The 25,361-nt window shown below is 41.9% G+C and overlaps 2 protein-coding genes across 2 annotated transcripts; one reads left to right on the forward strand and one right to left on the reverse strand.

Annotated features, from left to right (window-relative positions):
* Window positions 1-357: 357 nt before the first annotated feature.
* LOC308187308 (zinc finger CCCH domain-containing protein 11A-like) lies at window positions 358-7,657 on the reverse strand. Its single transcript, XM_080609482.1, has 8 exons — window positions 6,617-7,657; window positions 5,817-5,879; window positions 5,463-5,558; window positions 5,187-5,252; window positions 4,293-4,673; window positions 3,008-3,177; window positions 2,530-2,591; window positions 358-1,724 (listed from the first exon to the last, which is right to left on the reverse strand). Exons 1-8 carry the CDS (start codon window positions 6,687-6,689, stop codon window positions 1,463-1,465), a joined length of 1,173 nt encoding a protein of 390 aa, XP_080465608.1. The 5' UTR covers window positions 6,690-7,657; the 3' UTR covers window positions 358-1,462.
* A 6,757-nt stretch (window positions 7,658-14,414) lies between these two features.
* On the forward strand, window positions 14,415-24,455 carry LOC308187306 (ubiquitin carboxyl-terminal hydrolase 42-like). Its single transcript, XM_080609481.1, has 10 exons — window positions 14,415-14,421; window positions 15,273-15,510; window positions 16,217-16,417; window positions 17,502-17,612; window positions 17,773-17,875; window positions 18,039-18,106; window positions 18,263-18,333; window positions 18,868-18,950; window positions 20,183-20,294; window positions 20,614-24,455. Exons 2-10 carry the CDS (start codon window positions 15,273-15,275, stop codon window positions 20,851-20,853), a joined length of 1,227 nt encoding a protein of 408 aa, XP_080465607.1. The 5' UTR covers window positions 14,415-14,421; the 3' UTR covers window positions 20,854-24,455.
* The last annotated feature ends 906 nt before the right edge of the window (window positions 24,456-25,361 follow it).

Raw genomic sequence — 25,361 nt, forward strand, 5'->3', positions numbered from 1 at the left:
CAGATGGACAAGAGCCAAGGAGCAACTGAGTCTGTGCAAAGACAAGAGGTCAACTAGCGGTGACGAGGAAGAGTCATCAATCTTCATGCCCACGACCTCCCGTGCTGCCCAGCGCTGAATAAACATACCTACTTTACAATCTCACTGATTGTGGAGTCCCTTTTCCGCAAGTCACTAGCAGCGGTTTCTTCCGCAGAGGTTTTCCCAGAGCCGCTTCAAAGCTTCCCTCGCGGAGCTGGGGCGTCGCAGGGGGTCGTCAAAGCACGCACGCGTGCACACACACACACACACACACACACACACCCCCAGGCGTTGTTGTCCAAACAGAAAGTATTTACAACAAATTCGACAAGCGGTTTTCCTCTGCCAGCAGCAAATGCCTGAGGGCCCCTACAGCTTCACAAATCATAGCACAAAGAGCCTAAAGTTCCTCTAAAATTTAGGGAAATGATTCAAAATAGATCTGCTAGGGGAAAACGATCACTGGCGGCAGGGTACACAATACACGCGAGTCTCAGCTCTCCTCCGCAGGGTCAGTGCCCACGCCCAAGTGCGACGCTGATGGCACCCGAACATTTGCTGTAGCAGGCAGCAGAGCCAGCAGCTCAGGGGAGCAATTTTAAAAACCAGGAGGCACTTAAACCAACCCTTAATTGACCCAGTTACTGCAGGAGAGTCCCGACTACTCGCCCTGGAGTCCTACTGTCACCAGCAAAAAGCACCAACCAAAGCTTGGGGGAACTTTGGTACAGCACAAGAGAAGGGAGTGGGGGTAGCGTAGCCGTATCGCAGAGCTGCTGCTTTTCACACCATTTTATCATCCCTGATAATTGAAAGTAAGGCCGGGTGGGCTGACCCCACCACCACCACTCCTGGCAGCATGTTTGGTCCACAATGCTAGAATAATTATTTTGCTCCCTCCCGCCCCTACAGCTTCATCATCTGAAAAGATTACAGTCAGAACAATGGCATACACAAATAAAAGTCAAGAGTTGACATAGTAACTCCGGGATTTGGGTATCAACTGTCCGAGAAATCAGAACACCCAGGCTTCACAATGTGCCCAACATCGAGCTGTGCCAAGGGGGGGCGGAAGGAAGAAGCTTTCCGTTTAAGCCTTCAGAGCATCGCTCCATCACTACGTCAATTCACAGCCACCACAGCGTGCCGATGGACATCTTTCTGTGCCAAAAGAAACAAGTGCTTTGTCCTCTTGATATCAAAGGTAGCCACCTATAGTTACGGAACCATGCACAAGACCTTAACTCTGACCAGCAGGAAAACTTAGGACAACTGAGTGCAGATCCTGCCAATTTCTACCAGTTCCAACTGTGCTTTAAGTCTCATTGCAAAGCCTCAGTTAGAAAAAGGATCACCTCAGGGTATCCAACAAGAAGAAGAGTTTTTTTTTGTTGTTGTGTTTTTTTTTTTTTTTTTTTAATATACCATAGGACTATGCAGTTCAATCATCAATCATCTTGGAAAGCTCAAGGAGGAGGTCATCCTCATCCTTCCCTGGGTCCAAGTCGAGCTCGGCTTCCAGTATGCCGTCTGAGAGTTCCCAAAGTAGCATCTCTAAATCCTCGTCTACAGATACGGGCGCGTTGCCTGTGGAACTCAGCCGGCGTGTCCTTGCTTCTTCTAGCTGGGAAGAAGCTGAAGTCGAGCTTGAGAACTCCATTGGCTCCACGGATTCTGCCTGGCTTCCAAGATGTGCTTCAGGTCTTGGCAGAGCAAGGAAGAGAACAATCAGTATATGCCATTTCTTAATGGGAAATCCCTTTTCTGCAAACCGGCTCTTAAAACCGTAGCCAACCCCTCCTGCACTTCAATCTTACCCAGGGATTGTTATTCAATTAACCCAGGGCTACATTTAGAGCCCAATATATTAGCAGGTACATTTTTCAGTTTGGGGGTTTCTCTGTGAAGCCAGAGCACCCGGAGTCTAGCAGAGATGGTTCAATTTTTGTAGCAAGAGGCACTTTGCCACCTTGCTTAATTTTCCTGTAAAAATGTTAAGAAGTCTCCATCTGCAAATATCTGTTTACTAAGTTAGTCATTTTTCCCACGGCACACTCAGCAGAGTTTGCTCCCCACTACAGGAAGCTGATCTGCAGCCATCACTTCCCTCTGCTCTCCCTGCACTCTTGTCACCTTGTATGTTTGTTCGGGTGGCATTCTTGAGGACCAAAAGGCAGAGGACACTACTCATCATTTATCACCTCACGAGGAAGTAGAAGAACTTCACCTCATCCTCATTTAGGTATTCAGACAGAGCAAGAAGTCACTGGAAAGCTGTACCGACTTGCAGCATTTAAAGAAAGTAAGTCTAATTAAGCATTCCTGCTAGCTGCTAGGAAGTCATTTCACGTGACTTATTTATCTTATAAGATAAATAAGTGACTTATCCTCTGATGGATTTGGGCTTTAATTATCTCAGAACCCTCCTTTTTTCCCCACCTGTGACAGAACTTATGTTTCACTGGGGATATACACCGATTGAGAAAAAGAACAAGTTGTGGTCATCACCTGTTTTGGGGATTTTCTTCAAGTCTGGTGGCTGGGACGTGCTCCAGCGTGGCTGGAACAGCCTAGAAAGCAGCAAAACAGTGTTTAGGACTCATGGGTAAAAGATTCCTTACTAGCTTTTTCCTCCATGCTGCTTCTCCTCTGGCATTGCGGAGCCTTAGCCAAAATACAAAACCAAGGTGCTCCTGAAGAAAGTTAATATTCACTTGGAGGTTACTAATGATCTTGTGTCTTTTAAGAACACAGCATTAATGGACAAAATCCTCCACACCAGAGAAATCACAGAATCACAGAGGACTAAGTAAATAGTGCCATTAATCTAATAAATATGGAAGGGTACTACAAGAATTCTGTAGGCAGCTACTGGATTTAAAAGGAAACAGAAGGCCTGTAGAACATTTGAGTTTTCCATCTTTTCTCCTAGAGGAGGGTATAAATTTTACAAGGGATCCATTTCTGCATTAGCCCCTGTCCTTACCATAGCTGCTTTTTTGGCTGGAGGTCCCATTGTGTCTGCATCGGAGGCAGTCCGTGGTTTCACAGCTGCTACAGCAGAGGGAAAACTGCCAGGTGCCTTACGTTTCAGTGCCTTCTTCTTGGGGGAAGCGACTTTCCCATCCCAAGGCTTCGCAAACATGTTAAAGTTGGCTAGAGTAAAAGGAAGAGAGAACTGATACAGTCTTGCTCTGCCTCATGAAAAATCCACGTTCTCTTCCTCATTTCCACGGCCCTTCTACACAGTTAACTGTATTTGGCCAGCAGAATTACACTGCCATTGCCTGGATTCTCAGCAATATCTTCCACATAGTAAACTCCGTCTACCAACAATCCATACAAAGGAACAAAGAAAGTGAATGGCTACAGTAAATCATAATCCAGGACGAGGGAAACTCAGACACAGAGCGATCCCAAGTGCAAGCAATACTCTAAGACGTTGTATGAAGTCTAGTAAGATTCACAAATGTTGACAGCTTTTGTATTTAAAGTCTTGCTCCCTCTAGGAAAGGAAAAGCAGCAGGTATAGTAAGACAAGAGAGTGTATGCAACTGTTGTACCAGCTTCCTCTCCCCTGCAGTGATGTCCCACAAAATTTATTAAGTTGTTCTACAAAATCCAAATTTGTAGAGTCATATTCTAGTCTCCCATTCCTGACCTAACGTCTGGCTGGCAGGAGAAGAAACGAAAGAAAGCTGGGTACTTGTTTTCTTTGTGTGTTTATTTCCTCGTGTCCCGTGAGACAGAGAGAAAGGCTACAATGTGCAGTGCATGCAGCCTTTAAGCCCTCCTTATCTCCCTCACACAATCTCATTTTACAAAGTTGATATAATCTTAACAACGAGGCCTTTGATCCTCTGTCATTTTTGACAGAAACTGGCCCCCCACATTAAGATGCTGATGCATGCTTTACAAACACATACACGTGTCAAGCTAAGCAACACATGCCAAAGAGGAAGGTGAACTTGAACTCAACACAGGGAGGACTTCATACCATAAACAGATGGCAGAAAAAAACAGAATACCAAAATTAGACTAAAAAGCCCCTCAATGTGTTAATTTTCTAGTGGGAAATACAGAATACCATCACGTAATTAACGAAAACAGACATGGTTGCACGTTCTGGCCCTTCTTTGCCTTTGAACTTTGTAGCCTTAAACTCTTTTATCCTCCGCATTGAAGGAAAAAGCAAAGCAGATCCTGAGCAAATGGAACTTGCTCAATATGGGAAGCACCTCACCGGGGCAGGTATTAAAGCATCTTATTACCTGATAGCTTTGTGTTCCATAACGATTTCTGCCCGGCTGGGGCAGGTCCAGGTTGTGCTGGGGGAGCTGGCACATTTCCTCCACTCTGCTGCATCCGCAGAGCTTTCTCGCGCTTTATTTCTTCCAGGGTTTTAACACGCACTTCTCCTTCTGGCTTGGCTTTACCTGCCGGCTCCTTCGACTGCACTTTGCTGGGCCCGGAAAGAGTGAGCACACTCTGCTTCTTGGGCTCACCCTCAATTTTTGCCCCTGCGCTGGGATCTTTGGTTTTACCATGCCATTCAGCCTGGGCTTTGGCTTGACTTTCTCGAAGAGCTCTCTCACGATGGATTTCCTCCAGTGTTTTCACATGGATCTCTCCCTTTGGCTTAGCAGCCTTCCCTGTCATCATCAAGAAATGAGAAGCACCAGCATTTAAAGAGAGTCCAACAATAGTTTAAGTCTCCAAAATTTGTCACAGTACTAAGGAAAACTAAGCCTGAGCGTTCCCAATAACCCATCTTAGGACAATAGCCTAACATTCTCCTCCTCCTCTGAGCCACTTGTTGTATTTTGAAGACCAGCCCTATCCAGAGAGAGTTGCTACACAGAAATGCTAGTTTACTTGATTACTTTTTCAGACTGCATTTCAAATTCCTGCTCCCGGCAGTGGCTCTATTCTAATTGTATATGATGGTTCACAGAAGCAGCTTAAAACCTTGACAAGGCACAAGCGGAAAATAAACACACACCTAGAGGCAGATTTCTGATAGTGGCTGTCAGAAGAGCTTCAGCACTCGAGCAAGGGGAACCAGTTCTTTGTTTTCATTTGAATTCCTTTTTAGGGCTGTATGAAAACGGTCTAAGTTCACGGAAAGGAAGAAGGAGAAAGTATATTTAATAGCCAGTTGTTACCTTTCGCAGTACTAGTCCGTTGAGAAGGTAATCCTAGTCTCTCCTTCACAGACTTGGGAACTTGAACTGCAAAACAGAAAAAGACCAAATTAGGGAGGCTGCATAAACGTCAACTTTGTGTTCACATTCGAAAACAAGGCAGGAAAGGTAACTTTGAATCCCGGTGATTAAGACCTCAGCCAACATGCAAAAAGAAACATCGCAGGAAAAGGACAAACAGAGAGCCTAAATACAAAACCCGTGAATCACATCCAGATGCCTGTTTAGTAGCTGTACCTCTCTTTGGTGCTTTGTCAGCATTTCCCGGAACCTCCACCTTCTTCCCCAGCCTTTCAGCAAGGCTGCGCTTCACGGGAAGGGCGCTTACATCAGCTTCAGACAGAGAAAACAAGGAATATTTTAAGAACATTTCTTTGCAGGAAGATTTGAGAACAGTCAACCACAAGCTTCTATTTTTCAAGCATATTTTCATAAAATTGCCTTTCAGCTGCTAAATGGTTTTTTTGCCATTTCTGCAGTCAACACAGATCTCCACTGCAACGCATTTTCCTCTCACACGTCAAAAATACTCTTCGATGCAGTCATATAGAGAAGGCGGCACCTAAATAACAGCTCATAAAAAGTTCTTACCCACGGAGGCTTTCCGTTTTCCTTGTTTCTCAGCAAGATCTAGTCGAACCACAGGTTCCTCCCCTAAAACAAAAGTAAAATTTTTCTATTTCATAGAGACCAGTAGCCAATAGAAATAGTATACTGTTAGCCCATGTCCAAAAAAACCCAGCAAGACACTGTTTTGACAGCTAAACCACACAAACTCATATTACAACTATAATTAACTTAGAAAAAGTATCCATAGTTTCAGTGTTTGCCTCAAATTCCAGCTGAATGTAGTCGAGAATGAATCTGAGTCTGCTTGACAGCTATACTTTGTGCAGAACAGAGCTGCATAAGCAAGCAGAATATTATTAGGTACCAATGCTGAGAAATATTCCTTTCTAAGGTGAATGTCTATGAGTAAAAGTACTTCTTCACTTCTTTCCCTTTCAAAGGAATTTGCACAACTCTAAACAATATAATTTATACACAGACTCCTATCGCACTACTGTCCACACGTGCCACTGTCAGCCTCTTTAAAGCTTCAGAAATTGCTTCTTACATAGCACTGTCCTCTAGAGCTCTTTCTTCTCGTTACTCTCCTGTTTTTCAGTTATCCCCCTATTTGCATACTGACACATTTTTTTCTTTCTCCTGCTACTGCACTTAACCTGAGCACCAAAGCTTTCCAGTACAACCAGGGACTTTCAGCATAAAAGCATGTTTTGAACAGAAGGCGGCAGCACCAGGAGGCTAACAGGGGTGAATTGCCTTCCTTCTTGCTTAACCTTCCAGTTGAGGAGTAATGAAATCAAAACAAAAGCATTAATTATTACCTTCCTCTGTAGACAGTGTCACAGTTCTCACCACTGTCCGGACATTTTCCTTTTCCGGAGCAGGAAAAATCATAGAATCGACGGGAGGAAGAGAAGATCTTGAAGGACCTTCTGCTCAGAGCAAGCAAAACATAAGGAAGTTTACCAAACAGAAAAAACTATCACGAAGAACAAAAAACTGTAATTATTCATTACTGTCAAACATACAGTGACCAGAGCATGCAAATAAGAGAGGTGACTAATTTGCCTCTGGTTGCCCTTGGAATTCCCATCTAGAATACCAGCTGGCTGAGAATCAGGTTGCTCGATGCCCCCAGCTAAACATGGAAGTCTATCCCTCAAGCAGCTCCCAGCCACCATCACCTGCCATTCTGAAGCCAATCAAATTTCACTTCTTTGGCAAATAGTTGGATTCACCAAAGCATAGCCAGCTACCCGGTATTACTGGAAGAATTTTTTTTTGAAAGAAAAATCATCACACAGGATGAAGGTGAAGAGGGTAAGAAAGTAGGGAATATTAACTCACCACCGTGTCTCTTAGTTTTTTCCTTCATTTTCTGCAATTTGATTTCTTCAAGTGTTTTTATTCCAAAATTCAGACCGTCCTCTGAAAACAGAAAACAGTTAATGAGACTAAGGCTTAGAGGCACTCACTGAGGACCACAGATCCTCAGGCTTCTTAGTGCTCAGGAACTTTCAGAAGTATTTAGAATAAAGCCTGTCAACACTCCTCACAAGTGAAACAACCATAGAATCAATGGCATTTTGCCCCTCCTTTCACCCTTCAGGGTAAAAACTGTAGTTTTAATTTTAATCCATTTACGTGATATTAGATCCCTCTATCGTTAGATATGGCTTTCAACAGTGGTTGCCAGGCTGCACGTGCAGCCATTTAAACTCCATGCTGTGACCCTGTTTTGTTCTCCAAAAGGAAAGAAAAGGAGTTCAACTTTCTGACCCAATGGGCACATGATGGTATCAGGGAGAAATGAGATCATGGAAATAACCGAGTCCATTCAGCACCCCTACATTCTGTTGTGTTTTTACACCACATTGCTTTTGAGTTAATTGTCAAGTTCTCCTTCCGATTTATCCTACTACAGGTGCTGGAATACCTTGTTTAGCAGTAGTAGCACTGGCTTTCCGAGTGGAAATCATCCGTAATCCATTTTGGCCTTCCTCAGCTGGTTGCTGGACGGGAGTTTTAGTTTCTTCTCCTTCCGCAGAAAGCTGGTCTGAAGGGGAAAAATCTATTCAGTTATGCATAGGCCAGATTGTTCGTGATTATGTAGCTCATGCAATGACACTTCAGTCCATGGTTCCTATAAAAAAGCTTTTTTTTTTTTTTTTTTTTTTTTTAATACAGCTACACTGACCTGATGAACTCGTAAGTAGACTACCCTAGGACAAAACATCTAGGACTCTAGATTCTCTCTGCAGCTTTAACTACTACACAACATATTACTCTTCAGACAAAAAAAAAGGAATTTCCTTCCTAGTTTCACATAGAGCTTTACACAACAGACCAACTAAAGCCAAGAGTGGTTCTAAGCTTTCCTCCAACATTTCAGGTTCTGTCCACTGACTGCCAGACAAAGCCACCAGTGACCTGACCAGACTGCCTGCCCTATCGCTAGTCAGACCTCAGGTCATCTGTGATTTATACATTGATTTACAGCACAAATTCCTTCCAAGAACCAAAGACTTACACAATCATTTACAGCACAAATTCCTTCCAAGAACCAAACCATGCTCACCATCATCATCTTTATCATCATCTGCAGCATTGATTACAACTGGAGGGTGTGTAGGGCTTGGGACATTTTCCGAGTTTTCCACTACTTCAGGCTACTTCAGCAGGTTATTTATTTATTTATTTATTTTTAACTGTATTGAACCTCTCAAGTAAGCTAGGAGCAGACTAGGAACAACTGAGCACTTGTTAGAGTGTGCCTTTTCACCTGGACTCATGTTACTTTGAATAAATTAACAAGGATAGCTAGTGATAATTTGTGATTTAAGGAAAATCCAGATACGTGAGAGAAAGAGCAGCGTTAAAGCAGTTAAATTCCTGCATTCCTAAGTGCTCTCTCTAGCCAGTTTCTGAATGCTTCTGTTCTGTGGCTAGGATTTGGTCCGCTTGACCACAAGATCACTAGTAAAACAAGGATGCCGTCCAGTCAAACCTTCAAATGAATGTAACTTACCTAAGGTCTACCGTTTGCTATCAAAGCAGGTAGCTTTGTCCTAATATTCTGTACAGTTGACCAATTTTAGCACGGAACTGAAATGCAGTCAGTTTAATGGGAGGGCTTTGGAAGCTGCCTTCAACAGTCAGTTCAGCCCTGTAGTCAGAGAGCAGATCAAGCCATGTGCAGGGTTGTGACTTCTCTCTTTAGAAAGAAAACCACTGAGCCAGACAGTTCCATGTTGAGTATCACAACAGGGAATGACATTTCTTCCCTTTGTCTTTCAGATGCAGAGCTTACTGATGGAAGCCTTCAATACTCAGACTAAACCTACCATCAAAACGGACGACCTTTTTACCATCCAAACCAACCATTTTTCCATCAAACCCAACAACTTGGGTTTTGAAATGAAACTGGTAAGCCACAAGTCTTTATTGAATCTATTTTTCAGTGAAAGGGTTTTCTCTGTAACCTGATCATTTAAACTGTTGTGCTTAAAAGAAGGTCACTTGCAAGAGCGGTTATAATCCATGCTATAAAATCGAATCATCCTCTGGAAAGGGAAAAAAGGAGCAATTATCTTGCATGTACTCTTGATAAAGGAGGAGCTACACAATGGTATATAGTTTCACACTTTGTTTTTGAGAATGTCCAGGCTTAAGTAACAGCTCTTGATGATAAATGAAAAGATTAATACGCAGTGGATTTACACAGAACATTACGTTTTTAACAATGATCGATACAGAGTATTTGTCATGCATATCACCTGTGTACACCAAGAAATACTTATTTCAATATATATCTGTACAGTATTTACATTTTATATTTAAACTCTAACTCAAAACTTTTTCCAAGAAAATACAGAAATGAAACTGGTAAGCCACAAGTCTTAATCTGCAGCATTTGGTCTACAACAGACCTGGCTTTTCCAGCAAGCGTATCTACATAGATATGTAACAAATCTTAAAAATAGGCATTGTTTTTATATATGAAGCATTATAAATGCTGCTTGGTTTATAAAGCTTCGGTTTTGTACCCGTTTAAAACTCTTCAAAATGTCAAGTGATTTAGAGCTTACTTTGTCAGAATATTTTATAATGTAAGTCAGTCCAGGGGAGTTTAACTATTATATACAGTTCTCTCCCTAGATTGCACTGGCAACGGGGCAGCAATTTAATGCTAGAAATAATATACTTCCTGCTACGATCTCCTCAGTTACATGTTACTCTAAATAATTATTTCTGCAGGGTATAAGAACTTCAAATACAGCAAACGAACTCTCAAGGCATTTCCTTTGTGCTTACAGGTAGACACCGTCGCCTGGCTGGATAAACAGATTTTCTTGAAGGTGTTATTTCAGCATATAAGAATTGATTAAAAAAAAAAAAAAAGTGCTTCATGGCTTATTGGTTTTGTAATCTCACAGTTCTCCAGGAACACTTGATTTGCTGCATTTCACCATTACGCTCGTCAGTAGCACTGATTCTGGTTTATCACTATTTGCATTACAAATCTCCTTGTCCAAAGCCTAAACTGATGTATGCACTGCTTGAAAACAAAATTTGAAGTTGCAGAGCAGAAGACTCAAGTCATTAGGTTAGCAGCTGCGTAACCATACTGCTTTCCAAATATAAGATGTAGAGCTTATTGAGTTTCTATGAAGAGTTTAAATGGCTCCCATTAAGCAAAGATGTCCCCACACTGATACTTCCTCTTAAGCAAGGATTCTACCTCCTTTGGCTGAGGCTTGCTCCCTTACATTCGAACATTCATCCAAGTAGCCTGCAATTCCACATTCGTGGGGGAAAGTCTATAGAATAGAAAAGGTTCCTCCAGTCTCTTCCTCTCAGCCTTTTTTTGAAGCATGCAATAAAGCAAAACATTCACAGGCTGACCTTCCATGCAAAACAAGGCAACTTAGTAAGACAGGAACCGCAAAACTGATTGCTCTTTAAAGTTAAAATGAGATTTGAAATAGATCAAGTTAGCAAGTGGTGTTAAGTCTGTAAGTAAGTCTGTTTTTGCCAGTGCAGCACAGTTCCCTATCATGTAGCCAGAGCTGCTTCTGTAGCTCCAAGAAGCAAAACTGCTTTGACAAAATACTGTGTCATGAAAGCATTCGTTGGTGCGGTAGGCACAGCTCAGGTTCAACAAGTTTCTGAAAAAATGAGTACTAACAGAAGCAGCAGCGTCCAAAGAAACACTTTATGTCCCCACTGCAAAATGAGGGGCTTTACCTTGAGTGTTATGCACACTGTCAATAGAAAAGCACCGTAACAGAATCTGCCACGGCAGTTTGTATGTTACTGAAAGACCATCAGAGTGGGACTGCAGAAAGATCTTTCAGAAGTTCCAAAAAGCATGTGGGGGTGGGAGTATAGTTGTGTTAGATAACACAATCTTAGATAAAGATTTTGGTCTTAACGTAAAAGTAAGGGCGTCTACCGATTTCTTCAACTCCAACAACTGAAGCACAAGTCTGAAAAATCGCCTTTAAGAATGCAATGAAAATATTTAACTCTTCTGTATGTTCATAGTTTGTTGTCAAGCAAAGGAATGAATGCTGATGCCTTAACTATCAAGAGCTGTAGCTTACAGAAGGACTACACCTTCCTGGTTTTTTCCCTTTAAAAACGTTAAATGCATGTGAAATTATTTGGGGGTGTTTTCACATGCAAAGCCTAATGCGATGCGTGCAAGCCCTGTCATCTTCTTCCTTTAGTAGTGTCGCATTAAGGGGTGTAGCCGATTGACCGTTACGGGTGCGGTCGGCTTCAGGGTACTGAACTATCACGGCCACGGATCCACCACCAACGCAGCACGCCCTCGCTCTAGTCGCGTTCAAGGAGAACTGTCACGGCCAGGAACAATGCAATTAAGTGCAGTTTATTACGGCAACAGATACACAGGTCCTTTGGATTGCCAGTGATAAATTCACTGTCTGCAAAAGCAAGCTAGCATGCATGAAATGCACAGGTACACGGCCTAGGTATTAAGATGTTAAAAAGCATAAAGACGCTAGAGATTTCTAAGTTTCCGTGGAGACGCCTGGTATAACCAAGCGTTCAGATCTTACCTCGCAGCATCCCAGTGGGCGGGGGGGGGGGGGGGGGGGATGAGAGGCTCAGCCTGTCGACTGATGTCAGAAGGTATCCTTCGTGACAGTATCTCCCCCAACATTCCCTTTCTCTTAAGCCAATTGATATTATTTTCTATCTTTTAGGTGGAGCTTGAGTGACTCCAGTCATGCGTATCTTGGTTGTGATTGGTAGAAATTACCTCGCTTGCGTTTAAAGGTACAGGCTCCGAGAAATTCAGAGGATGTGCTCAGTGAGGGGTGGTTGCACCTTGGAGGCGGGTAGCTTTTGGGATGGAGGGGTGCTTATAATGCCTAGTCATTTAAGGCAATTACTCCACAAGGAGAAGCAAGGAAGAGAAGGGATAAAAGGGAAAAAACAAGAAGGAGAAAACCAGCTCCAGACTGACCTATAGTAACCTTTTGCTCATTAAGGGTCATTAAGGGTTAACACATTAGAAATCACACCTGTCAAAATGCTAATCCTTGCTAATGTGGGATTCGGTGTGTGTCCCCCTCCTCCTGTACCCCCTCCCCCCCGGTGTTCCTCTGTAATGCGCAAGCTCAGTAGAGATAAGTTAGGTGAGCTGTAATAACCAATCAAAAGGAGCCAAAGAGAGAGTTTTCACAAATTTCCTGTGTATGAATGACAGTGATTCGAGTCAGAGGTGTGCTTGCTTCGCGAAAGATAGCCAAGTACCTGACTCTGCAGAGTTCTGTAATTAATTATGTAATTAAAAGACCTTGGTGTGCATTCCAACTCTGGGTGAATAATTGGCGCGGTGCACTGGGCACGAACCTGCGGATAACATCTGTACTCAGTGTGATGCCTACAGACAATCCTTTACTGTTGGGACCTGCATATTTTTCTGTGCGTTCAACACAAACCCTTTGGCACAACTAGTTCCCTACGTAGCTGCCAGTTCACCACTCAGTTGCACTTCTGAAGAGGAAAAGCTATTTCCATCTAATGTAGGAGCACATACTCTAAATGCAAGCTTCACTCAGCTGGTCATTTACTGCAGGACAAGATTTGAAAACTGTTGTGGAGATTCTGTTGGGTTTTCTGCTTACAGAAAAATTAAGTGCTAGATCGCCCTCTACTCCACTTTGTAGTGCTGCGTTTAATGGAGATTCAAAGAATTTCATTTGCTCCTCCGTTTATGGACAATGAGCTGAAGGAACAGGTACAGCACGTTAGCCTGGAATGCCTTCCCTCCCAACCAAAGTAAACTGGAGCTGTAACTAACACAAGCAGAAACAAGGCTTCCACGTTTTCAGCTGAATAAAGTTCCAACAAAATCATCCTCTGGGATTTGAAGCTTACTTCAAATTACATGCCAACAACTCTTTTCCCTGAAAGGTCTTGCCCAGTTCTTACGTCATAGTAAAGTGTGTACCTATAAAATTTACAGTTAACGTCTTCACTTAGTTTGTCCAATTTTTGCATTATCGCTCAGCTGTGTGCTCATTTATAAGTTGATGCATGTATACAAGCTGCTGCTCAAGTCCTACGTCTTGTTTGCAATTCTTTGTTTCCTTGTTGCCAGCCTATTGTAAAGCGGATCCCTGCTGCTACTTGCTCTAGAAGAAAAGGAATCATCGGTTTGGTTACCAAATACCCGCTTCTGGAAACCAGAAGTGTTTTGGTCTCTCTTCCCTTCGAATGACTCCACACCTCTCATCAGATAATGGATTGCTGACCTAGAATCAGAGAACATCCCAAGGTGGAAAGGGCTCACAATAATGAGCGAGTCCAACTCCTGGCTCCACACAGGACCACCCCAAAAGCAGAGCCTATGTCTGAGAGCATTGTTCAAACACTTCTGGACCCCCGTCAGGCTCGGTGCCATGACCATTGCCCTGGGCAGCTGTCCCAGTGCCTGAGCACCCTCTCAGGGCAGCACCTGAGGCGCACGGGTCTCGGCGGGGCGGCCCGGGAGGGGAGGAGGACGGCGGGGCGAAGCGGCCGCTCCCTCAGAGCTGTCTCCCCGCCGCCTCGCCCGCACGTCGGGGCTTTTTCGTGTCGGGGCTTTTTCGTGTCGCGCCCTCTGGCTCTCGCCGCGGGCGACATGCCGCTCCCCAGCGCGGACAGCTTGCGCGCGGGGCCTGCCCGCGGCGGCGGCGGGAGGGAAACCCCAACCGCAAAGCCCTCCCAGCAGGGAGAGCTCGGGGTGAGGGCCGGTCCGGCACCGACAGTAAAGACACGCCGGAGGAAACGCTCTGCTTTTAGCCGTGAGCACCGCGGCCAGGTTGAAAAGGCGTCACGCTGGAGCTCCGAGTTGGGCGGCGTTCCGAGGCCGTTGTGGCAGTTGTGGAGACGGCCTCGGCTGAGGTGGCGGCTGCTGTCGCTGCTGTCCCCTCTGTCCCCGCTGTTGCCGCTGTTCCCGGCGCCTGGAGACCCCCGGCAGCCCCCTGTGACAGGACCTGTGGCCCCGGGGAGCAGGACCTGTGGCCCCCTGTGCCCGCCGCCTCGTCGGCCATCCCGGCAGCAATCCTGCCAGCACAGAATAGCTTACTGGCTTTACGTGCGTTTCAGGGTAAAGTGACGATTAACTTCTATTTCCTGGCTTGGGTGCTGCTTTATTCTTTAACGGAGCTTCAGGTTTAAAGGTTAAACTCAGTTCTGTCAAGGTTAAACTCAGTTTCGTGAATGGCATCTTGGACAAAATCTTAAGCTGTGATTGACTCTCTGCTTAACAGAGGCCAAACGTGTACCTACTGAGAAGCAGGTCATAGGTGATAAGCCCTCACAAATTAACTTGCTATCACAAAGTGACGCCCAGAAAAAGTGTATTCAAAAGCTAGGCTCATTATAGAATCACAACAAAGCCATCATGACTGGTGCAGTAGACAGTGAGGTAGAGGGTGAGCCCTGGAAAGACAGAAGTAAAGTAGCAGCGAAATGCAGGTACCTTTGTGCACACGAAGCAGAAAAGCGCAGGCAGTAAAGTAATAGTGCTCCATTACTAGCGTGAGCAACAATTATATATAAATCGCAACCATTATCTATTAGATAATAGGTAATAATTAATAGATAATTGCAAAGCTCCAAAAATGCAATAAATAACTGATTCCCCTCAGAGAATGTCATTTGCATTTTTATATTAAAAAGACTCCAGAGTTGTAATGGATTAAAATCCTACGAAAGTGAAAGAAATGGCATCAGCCACTAGTTCTGCAGAAGCTAAAAGTAATACTGATAGAGTTTTGATGGAAATTTTTCCTTTGTGTGTTTAGTTTGGGGATTCCTTTTAAATCATTCATACCAGCAATTTAGTTCTTAAAGGCCGTTTCTTTGAGATTAAGTGACAGGACTTGTACTACTCTTTTCTTCTTGGAATGCTTCTTGGTATTCTTACGTCAGCCAGAACATTTGTCTCTGCCGCAGATGAGAACAATGACCATAGTTAACAAGCCCAAATCTTCAAAGTCTAAAAAGCCATCTTCAAGGCGGTCTGGCAAATCCAAGAAACCGAGTACTAAAAAACCGATGTCACGCACCGCAAACTGGGGCCGGATACCACCTGCAGAAGATTCAAGCCAAGTCTCTGTGGCCCAAGGATGTGGAGGTGCTATTTATTGTAGATCCTCTGAAAAATCTAAGCCTTTTGCCCAAAGAGATCTAAGTAAGTGTGCGCTTTATCCTGCCTCTGTTTTCTTCAAAACAAAAGTAGAAAGTGCAGTTCTTACTTGTTGCACTGATAGAGAACGGGACTACTGTGAATAAAGACTTCCAAAGCGATTCTCCTAAGGCAACTGAAGTGACTGACGTTACAGAAATTAATTTTGATATATTTACAGTCGACAGAGAAATATGGGGAGCATTTTGTAATGCACAGATTCATCCATATCTTTTCTGTTTTGCAAAGAAAAGTGTTTGATTGTTGCTATTCACAGGTTCCATTATTCACAGGTTTTTGAATGTTAAGATTGCTCAGGAAAAGATCTGATATTTGTAGGGGTACCGTCATTCCTAGTTATTTGTTTTTACATTGTCCTTGCATTTATTACCATATAATTTCAAGTCTAAGTTTGTGGTTGAAGTTATAATAAGGAAAAAAGCATATAATAAGGAAAAAATTAAAATGGTTGACTAAACTTTTTTTTCCCAAAACGTTGTGTTGACCAGCCAATTTGAATATGGCGGTATTAAAGGTGTCTGCAATAAGTTTTTCTGTTTTGGATTGTAGCTAGTTCCTCTAGGTGCTCCCGCAGAATAGTATTTTTACTATGCCTATATATACTTTATATATTTACTATACCTATATATACTTAATACCTTTCTTAGAAACAAACAAACAAAATCTCTTTTTAAATATAACTTTCTTGCAGTTGTTAATGATGGAATTGCTCCGCCACAAAGGATTCTTTTTCCACCTGAGAAGATACGTATGGATTGGCAAGAAACACAAAGTGTTGGAGTTGGCCTGTACAATCTTGGCAACACGTGTTTTCTTAATGCTACTCTACAGTGTTTGACCTACACCCCCCCACTTGCCAATTACATGCTTTCTCTTGAGCACAGCCAGTCATGTGAGTACTTTCTAACAGTATTTTAAATCTGTTGGATAGCTGTGAAGGTGAAAGAACAGCAGTGATTCTGTGAGACAAACTTACTTGCCTGATTTTACCTGTAGAAGCTGGCTTTGAGCATTGTATTAGCAGCGGGCTCGGAATAGCATATGGAGTGCGTTTAATGCACCATGTGTTTTTTTTGTTTGTTTGTTTGTTTGTTTTTTTAAAAGGATCTTTTCTTGCTTCATGGGAATAATGAAGTGCATTGGACAGTAATGCATTTAATGAACATTTGGCATTTGGGCTATTTGGGCTTCCTGCTGCTAGAAAGGCAATAAAATTTAGGATGTTGGCATCATAGGTCTTTAGTCTGCACAGCCGAGGTTCCATAATGCACTACAATAAAGGGTCTGTTTGTTGTTGAACCAATTAAAAAAAAAAAAAAAAAACAAACCTAGAAAGCAATATGAGCTGTTATGAACACGACTAGATTTTTTTGTGGGACTGAATTAAAATCTAGACTGATTTTGTCCTAAATAAAATGTTGTACTATAAAGTAAATGTTGTACTAAACCTGTATGCTTTTTAGGCTGGTATCTTTGTATCGATACCTAGAAATTTAACTGTTTTCTTCCTGTATATAGAAATCGTTTCAGTTAAGAATCCTGTTGAAAAAAGGAGGGCAGAAGTACTATTACATACATTACTGTAATTTTTCCTTTCTCCCAAAGGACTCGTAGCTCTGTATCATGAAGCTCACCTGACAGCACTGTGCTGAAAATAACCCACATTCTCTTAATGCTGTATCATCAACGTCAAATATTCTTTCCTCATACATTTTGCAACCTGTGGAGTTCACATTCCTGTCAGCCTTTACAAACGTGACTTTGCAGTAGTCTTTTAGATTTCTCATCACAAAATGCACTTGAATACAGGCTTAATGGATATTTTTATTCTATAAAGTTGTGTGAAATGAAATGTTAGGAGGCTGTTGGGACAAGGAGAGTGGATATTGTATCTATAGTTTAAATGTTACTTATATGTTTGTTTGTAGTTATGTCTGTTTCGCTAGACTGGGATGCTTTCTTCTTTCACTCTTCAGGTCGTGAACAAGATTTTTGCATGATGTGCACGATGGAGACTCACATTAACCAGGCCCTGCGTTGCACTGTTGATGCCATCGAGCCTACGCGTGTTATCAATAATCTCAGTCGTAAGTGGCTTCAGATGTGTTTCTTTTTCAGCATCTTGTAATCTTCAAATAATTATTTGATGTGTATAAATGGTTTTAACACTATAAAGAAGAGAGATTTTAGAAACAGGAGAATTACTTCATTTTTAAATGAGGTAAATACTATCATCTTCTTATTTAGGAATAGGACAACATTTCCGTTTTGGCAGTCAAGAAGACGCACACGAGTTCTTGCGCTATACTGTTGATGCTATGCAGGAAGTGTGCTTGAATGGAAGCACCAAGTAAGCATAAACAAATTCACTTTTATACGTTCTCTAGCACCTTTTAGGCCTTTATTTACTATCAAAACTGAAAGTCTAGGTCATCCTTGGTTTTCATAAAACTCTTTGAAGAGTTAACTGTGTGCCTTAAATCTTCTGAGGTCTGATTATAATTTATTTCCAGATTGGACAGATCTTCTCAAGCTACCACCACCATTCATCAAATATTTGGAGGATTTCTAAGATCAAGAGGTACTTTTAAAAATATTCCTGTCCTTAGAACTGATCTGTGTCTTTTGTCGGTAGTAAAGCAGTCTGTAGTTTGTCTGAAGTAGTATCTATCGACAACTTGAATGTGGACAGTTAGTCTCCTTCACGTGTTGTTAAGCATTTATATTTTGCTTCCAGTGAAGTGCTTGAATTGCAAAGCAGTTTCGGATACGTATGAGGCATTTCTTGATATCACTTTGGATGTAAAGGTAGGAGGTTTTGTAAATATAATTCATGATGTTTAAGTACATGTATAACTTTCTAAATTAAACTTGTTTAACTTAAAAAACCAAACCACGTACAATGTTAAAATATAAGAGCTTGGTGGTGGTTAGAAAGTGGATTGGACTTTGTCCTTCTGTGGAACCCCTGTAAATAGTCTCCACGTCTGCATTGGGTTTAAGGGGAAAGAATTTTACTGCTGCACAAAGTATAATACTGTCACACTTCTTTGTTGTTCTACCTCAATATACATCTAATTGTTAGACTGCTGGATTTGTTGCCAGTATTGATGACAAAGCACACTATAGATGCTGTCTGCGTTACTGGAAAATGATTTGTTTCAAAGTAGAATGACTTCCAGGTGAGGTAAACGCTGAGCATGCTCTTTCTGCCTCCTTCTTGACAGTGCTCATAGTAGATCGCTTAAGTATGTATTAGTCAGGTTCTCTTATAAACTCCTAGTGCGTCTCTGGAATTTTGAATTTACAGTGACTTTACGCTCTTCTTTCTCGCTCCTCTAGGCGGTTTCATCTGTTACCAGAGCTCTAGAACTATTTGTGAAACCTGAAGAGCTGGATGGAGAGAATTGCTATAAATGTAGCGAGTAAGATCATTACTAATTATGTCTTAATACTAGATATTAGTTTTATATATTACATGACTTAGAGCGTAAGTTATCCTTTAACTTCATTTAGAAATAAGGAGACGCAGCTTTGTTGTTGTTGTTGTTGTTGCTTCATTTCGTAGTAGTGGTGAGCTGAAGCAAGGAGCTATGGAGAATGATTTGGAGTGGAAGGCAGCAGCAGGTTCCTGCAGGTCCCAGCGTTCACTGTGAAACAAAGTTAGATTGAGTGTCAGGGAATGTGAGCTGGCTCCGTGGTAATGAATGTTAGCAGCCTGTGCTGGCTCACTAAACAGCGTCTTGCACAGCTCTTGAACTGTGAAACCTGTCGATGTGGACTAATGCCTGAAATGAGCTCCCTTAAGCCTAACCCGTGCACAGGGAAAGCCTGTTGAGTTCAGGCGCTCTCTGTGCTGATCAATATGTAAGATGTTTCTACGTATGTGAGAAACAATTGAACATTTGCATAAGATGGTTTGGCAAAACAAGCTGTTAGTCAAACATCCCCTCAGAAAAGCACAGAGTGCCCGGCTCAGTTCTGTAGGATTCATGCCTGACCCCTCTAAATGAAAAATGCAGTATCCACTTCTTGTTGTCGGATACTAAGGAAATTAGGGTGTCGAATCAAGAGCGTCCAATAGGTTATTAAAGCAATTTAATCCCAGGTTCGTCTTGGCCTGCGGATCCTAGAAAGCAACATGCAGCGTATTCAGGATTCTCATAACTGATGTCTGAGGAAGAGAAAGAACTGTAATAGCACCTCACATCTGAATTGCATGGTCTTTCCTTAATGTGCTCTTTGAGGTGTGATCGGTTCAGTCACACTTAAAGCCAGAATTTTCTGTCTTTTTGTGAGCTTAAAAGGAAAGGCCTTGCACATGTACAGTACTTTTTCCATTGCTGATAACTGTTATTAGTCTTATATATAACTCATTTTTAATATTTTTTGTTTATATTTTATAACTCCCTGGTAATATGCTTTCGTGAGAGATTCCTGTTCCCGCTGTGCTCTGAGTTGTTGGTAAAACTTACCTTCTTCTCTGTATTAACAAACGTGACATGCAGTGCATGGGTTTATGAAAAGAAAAAACCAAACATATGATGCAAGTAAATATCATTCAAATAGCATAAGCATGCGTGAGACATTAAAAGGAGTTTGTTTTGGGGGCGAAAAAGAAGATGCTTTCAAACACTTGTCTCTGCTTGTTTTTAAGGTGTAAAAAGATGGTTCCTGCATCCAAGAGATTTACCGTACACCGTTCTTCCAACGTTCTCACAATATCACTGAAAAGATTTGCAGATTTCACAGGTGGAAAGATCAACAAGGTATATTAAGAATATACCTTAAGAATATAGAGAAATGGTCTGCTTTTATTTTCATTTTCTCTTTTTTTCACTTTTCTCTTAATATCAGTAAAGTTCCTGCTTGACAAGAAGCATAAACTTTCCTCTGAGAAGGCTAATTCATCAGGAAACAGTTGTCTGCAACTTCTAGTATTAAACGTTGCTTATGGGAAGACTTATTTTTAGTGAATCAAGAGATATATTCATATAATTCCAGTCTCTGTTTTTTGGAAGTGTTTTTCTCTGGCTAGTCTGCGAAGTACTCTGATATAATTTTTCTATCTTCTTGGTCTCTCTTTAGGAGGTAAAATATCCTGAATATTTGGACCTCCGAGCCTACATGTCTCAATCAAGTGGAGAACCACTCCTCTATGCCTTATATGCGGTGCTGGTGCATCATGGAATCAACTGTCGCACAGGACACTATGTATGCTACATGAAGGTAGAAGTCAACATCATTTCTAACAGGGTAAAAGGTTGTGCTGGCAAACCAGTTAAAGTGTTACTAGTAGTACTGTTTCTAGGCAAAAAGATTTTCTGAAATAATCCCAAACTTGAAAATGGGATCTTGTATAAAATCTTAAGCTGTGATTGACTCTCTGCTTAAGAGAGGCCAAACGTGTACCTACTGAGAAGCTAGGTGATAAGTGTTTTTGTACACTTATAAGTGGTCATTTTGTAAAGAGACTGCTGAAAAATCTGAACAGTGCTGCTGCAGAACTCTGAATGGGGGGCTAGCAACTGTCTTAACTGATCTGGAATCTTGAGTTTACTTTTCAGTGGACAGGAGGAGAGTCTCTCAAGGCAAACAGAGAGAGAAATAACACCCGATACTCATGTCAACATAAATTTATGCTCAGAGTGTAGGTGTAGGAACAGCGTCGGTATGTATATGGAACATCGGGAGAGGAAACTATATCGGTATTTACAGCTTTTCTACTTCCTTGTCAGAGAGACGTTATCTCCAAATTAGAAATTGATGTATTTTGAATAAGGGCTGGTGGATCGGATTTATTCTTACTAGTGTTAATATTTGCTCTTGAATAGTACTTAATATCTGGTAACGCATCAATCAATCGTCAAAAATAAACTTAAAAATGTGTAAGGCTTATCTCGTTGGTCGATACAAAGACCAAGGTCTTTTCTCTTTTCTCTTTTTTTTTTTTTCCCCAGTATTGTTTTTCTGTTTTCCTTCTCACTGCAGTCTTGATTTTGTTTCTTGTCCCTTAAGTATGTTTTCAATGTGTTGTTGAAACATTTTCCCTTTCAATCCGAAAAAAGGAGCTGTCACTGGTGTCTGCAAGTTGAAGACTGGAGCTTATCCGAAAATCACTGAGCCCAAGAGCTGTCACCTTAGTCTTCCAATAGGACGGGGATGTCTTCATTTCTCAGTTAAATGCATTTTTCAGGTTTGTGTATTATTTTCTCAGGAACGGAAAGTGTGCGCACAATTTGCCAGTTGTGGGACTAGGAGTTCTCCTATTTCCTGTGCTTTGTTTAACCTGTCTTAAGTTTAATGGATAGCAATCAAGGTGTACTAGAAATCTGAAAACACTTTATGCTTTGTTCTCTCAGTCATTTTGGTATAACAAACTAGCTTATGGTTTAAACCCTCCATTAGGTTAGCATTTTCCCTAAACGTAACAAGTCCCTGTGTGCTACAGGAAGACAGTAACAAAAAATTAAGTATAGATATTCATCCTGTCATTATTCAGCTTCTGCCTATGGACACACAATTACGCTTATTTAAAGCGGTATCCTCTTGAAACCTAATCAGCATGTTAGAAAGGACTTAGTTATCGGCTTTTGTCCTGGAGGGCTGAGGTTTGGTCTGTTTTGTTTTACATTCAGCATTTCCTTTTCTAGCTTCCATTCCCCTGTTGTTTTGCATGAGGAAAACATGCAGCTTTACAAAGTAGAACGGAAAGAGATGCTTTTCAGTCTAACTTTTCAGTTTTTTGTAGGAGTTTTAAATGTGGTGGGTGCAAAACAGCATAAGTACTGCTGCCAAAGTTATATTCAAACAAGTATTTCTTGGAGAAGCAGAAGAAGCCCAGGGAGAAATAAATTTACAAACATGCTCTTCATGCTCTCCTTTCCCAAGATTTCTCTGAGATATATCCCATAGTCTGTGGGTTTTGAGGTATGTGGTTCCCAGGAGTGAAAAGGAGGGCCAAACAGCTCTCCTCTTGGATCTCAACGTGCCAGGGCTTTAGTGTACTGCCACTTATGGCTCCGCTTTTCACCTGGAAAAAGCGACCTCATGCTGTAAACTGAGGAGCCCTGCAATTGTTCTACTTGTTGTTCACTTGTGGTCACTTTGAAAAATACCAGCTAAATTACTGGCAAGACTGCACCCGTTCTTAAAAACAAACAACCCCCCCAAATCATCTGTTTTCCTCTTACAGGTAATTGAAGTAATCCCCAAAGAAGACAGTTCACTATCCATAGGCAAGTTTTATTTTTAAACATTTTCTACATTTTATACCTAGCCACAACTTAACAACCAGTTAACAGTTGGTGACAATCCTGTTCAGTGTTGAAAATGTCATTCTGGCATAGGAAACAAAGGACTTCATCTTCTTGCTTTACAGCTGAATGTCTTCTACATAATGTTTGGAGAAGTGAAATCTTGCAAGAGGTTTTCAAAAATTCTGCCCGGTTTGGATGATGAAGTAAATTGCCATAGTCAGTAGATTCTGGCACTGACAAGTTCCTTCAAGCTAAAGAGGGAGTGCGATTGTTGCAAAGCATGTCTGTATTTTGAGACAGGGACGACCACAAGTTTTAATCTTAAAATACGACATGGAGGGGAGGCTGGTTGTTCACACATTCTTGCAAACATTAATACAATCTGTCCCATTATCAAGAACAAAATTAGGGACTGAACGGAGGTCTTTCAAATACCAGTGTTGCAAAAATAGACTTTTTATGCTACTAATGTCAAAAGAATCCTGATTGTACTAAACTGTAAGTGTCTCTTCTAGCTGATAAATCAGGAACAGCACAGAAGAAAATGCGTCTGCTCTAATGCTCTTTGGGCTTCGGTGAATTCTCTGGCCAGCAGATGGCGAACTCGCTTTTTCTAAACCAGTCAAAAGTATAGGGAGAAAGTAAATGTCTTGCACACATTACACAAGTCCAGGGCATTGGGATCACTGGGCTACATGAGTGAAAGAGATGCACCCCAACAGTACCCCACTTAGATACGCTGCTTGAAACATAAGCAGGATAGGAGGGCTGTGCAAAGCAATTTTGGTAAATTGAGAAATTCATGTATTTCATCAAGCCTGAAGATACTAATTAGTTTCATGTGGGGGAAGGTCAGTCTTTCAAAGAAAAGAAAAAACGTCTCTTAAGCAGGATTTTCTGAATGGTGGAATCTAATCTGAAAAAAGGCTACTTCAGCAGGTTATTTATTTATTTATTTATTTTTAACTGTATTGAACCTCTCAAGTAAGCTAGGAGCAGACTAGGAACAACTGAGCACTTGTTAGAGTGTGCCTTTTCACCTGGACTCATGTTACTTTGAATAAATTAACAAGGATAGCTAGTGATAATTTGTGATTTAAGGAAATTCCAGATACGTGAGAGAAAGAGCAGCGTTAAAGCAGTTAAATTCCTGCTCTCTCTAATAAGTGCTCTCTCTAGCCAGTTTCTGAACGCTTCTGTTCTGTGGCTAGGATTTGGTCAGCTTGACCACAAGATCACTAGTAAAACAAGGATGCCGTCCAGTCAAACCTTCAAATGAATGTAACTTACCTAAGGTCTACCATTTGCTATCAAAGCAGGTAGCTTTGTCCTAATATTCTGTACAGTTGACCAATTTTAGCACGGAACTGAAATGCAGTCAGTTTAATGGGAGGGCTTTGGAAGCTGCCTTCAACAGTCAGTTCAGCCCTGTAGTCAGAGAGCAGATCAAGCCATGTGCAGGGTTGTGACTTCTCTCTTTAGAAAGAAAACCACTGAGCCAGACAGTTCCATGTTGAGTATCACAACAGGGAATGACATTTCTTCCCTTTGTCTTTCAGATGCAGAGCTTACTGATGGAAGCCTTCAATACTCAGACTAAACCTACCATCAAAACGGACGACCTTTTTACCATCCAAACCAACCATTTTTCCATCAAACCCAACACCTTGGGTTTTGAAACGAAACTGGTAAGCCACAAGTCCTTATTGAATCTATTTTTCAGTGAAAGGGTTTTCTCTGTAACCTGATCATTTAAACTGTTGTGCTTAAAAGAAGGTCACTTGCAAGAGCGGTTATAATCCATGCTAATCCATGCTCCGTGCTGTTCCTTACAGTCAGCACACCAGGTTCCCCCAGTGCGGTAACATGTAAGGGTGGAAGCCTAGGGAACACTCAGGTAATGCTGCTATAGCATACCCTGAAAGCCTCCTCAATGCTCTACAGTTTCTTTAAAATGTGAATGTTAGTTTAATTTTCCTAGTCACTTTAAGCAATTACTCCACAAGACCTTATTGTTCTCCACAACTCCCTCTTAGAGGTTGTAGCAGCGTGGGGGTTGGTCTTTCTCCCAAGCAGCAAGCAACAGGAGAAGAGGAATTGGCCTCAAGTTTCACCCAGGAAGGCATGGGGTGGATATGAGGAAAAAATTCTTCCCTGAAAGGATTGTGAGTCCTTGGAAGAGGCTGCCCAGGGAAGGAGTTGAATCACCGTCCCTGCAGCTCTGCAAAAGACGTGTAGATGTGGTGCTTGGGGACGTGGTTTAGTGGTAGACTTGGCAGGGCTGGGTTAGTGCTTGGACTTGATGACCTCAGAGCTCTTTTCCAGCCTAAAGGATTTGACAATTCTATGGTAATAAGCACAAGTGCTGAGACACAGAGCTGACCAAGCAAACATAGAGACAAGGACAAGACATGAACCATGAGGATTCTTAACAGAAGAGTAGAGAAAGCAGCTAGAAATAGAAGATCTTTTTAGAAGAGAACTTTCCAAGCTAGAGAAAGAGGAAAGCATATGTGTGTAACTTCAAACTTGAACAAGAAAGGAAAAGCATGCTAAACACTGACAAGAAAAACACAA

Source organism: Anser brachyrhynchus (assembly GCF_964034855.1).
Source record: "Anser brachyrhynchus genome assembly, contig: SCAFFOLD_146, whole genome shotgun sequence".
Classification (NCBI taxonomy): domain Eukaryota; kingdom Metazoa; phylum Chordata; class Aves; order Anseriformes; family Anatidae; genus Anser; species Anser brachyrhynchus.

What these genes read in the sequence shown, in the direction of transcription:
- LOC308187308 (XM_080609482.1), bottom strand. Translation starts at nt 6,689, where the DNA reads ATGATTTTTCCTGCTCCGGAAAAGGAAAATGTCCGGACAGTGGTGAGA. An exon ending in ATGGAACACAAAGCTATCAG is followed by an intron (nt 3,178 to 4,292) that starts GTAATAAGATGC and finishes CTTTTACTCTAG; the next exon opens with CCAACTTTAACATGTTTGCG. An exon ending in GAAGAAAATCCCCAAAACAG is followed by an intron (nt 1,725 to 2,529) that starts GTGATGACCACA and finishes TGCTCTGCCAAG; the next exon opens with ACCTGAAGCACATCTTGGAA.
- LOC308187306 (XM_080609481.1), top strand. Translation starts at nt 15,273, where the DNA reads ATGAGAACAATGACCATAGTTAACAAGCCCAAATCTTCAAAGTCTAAA. An exon ending in TCTTGAGCACAGCCAGTCAT is followed by an intron (nt 16,418 to 17,501) that starts GTGAGTACTTTC and finishes TTCACTCTTCAG; the next exon opens with GTCGTGAACAAGATTTTTGC. An exon ending in TGTTATCAATAATCTCAGTC is followed by an intron (nt 17,613 to 17,772) that starts GTAAGTGGCTTC and finishes CTTCTTATTTAG; the next exon opens with GAATAGGACAACATTTCCGT.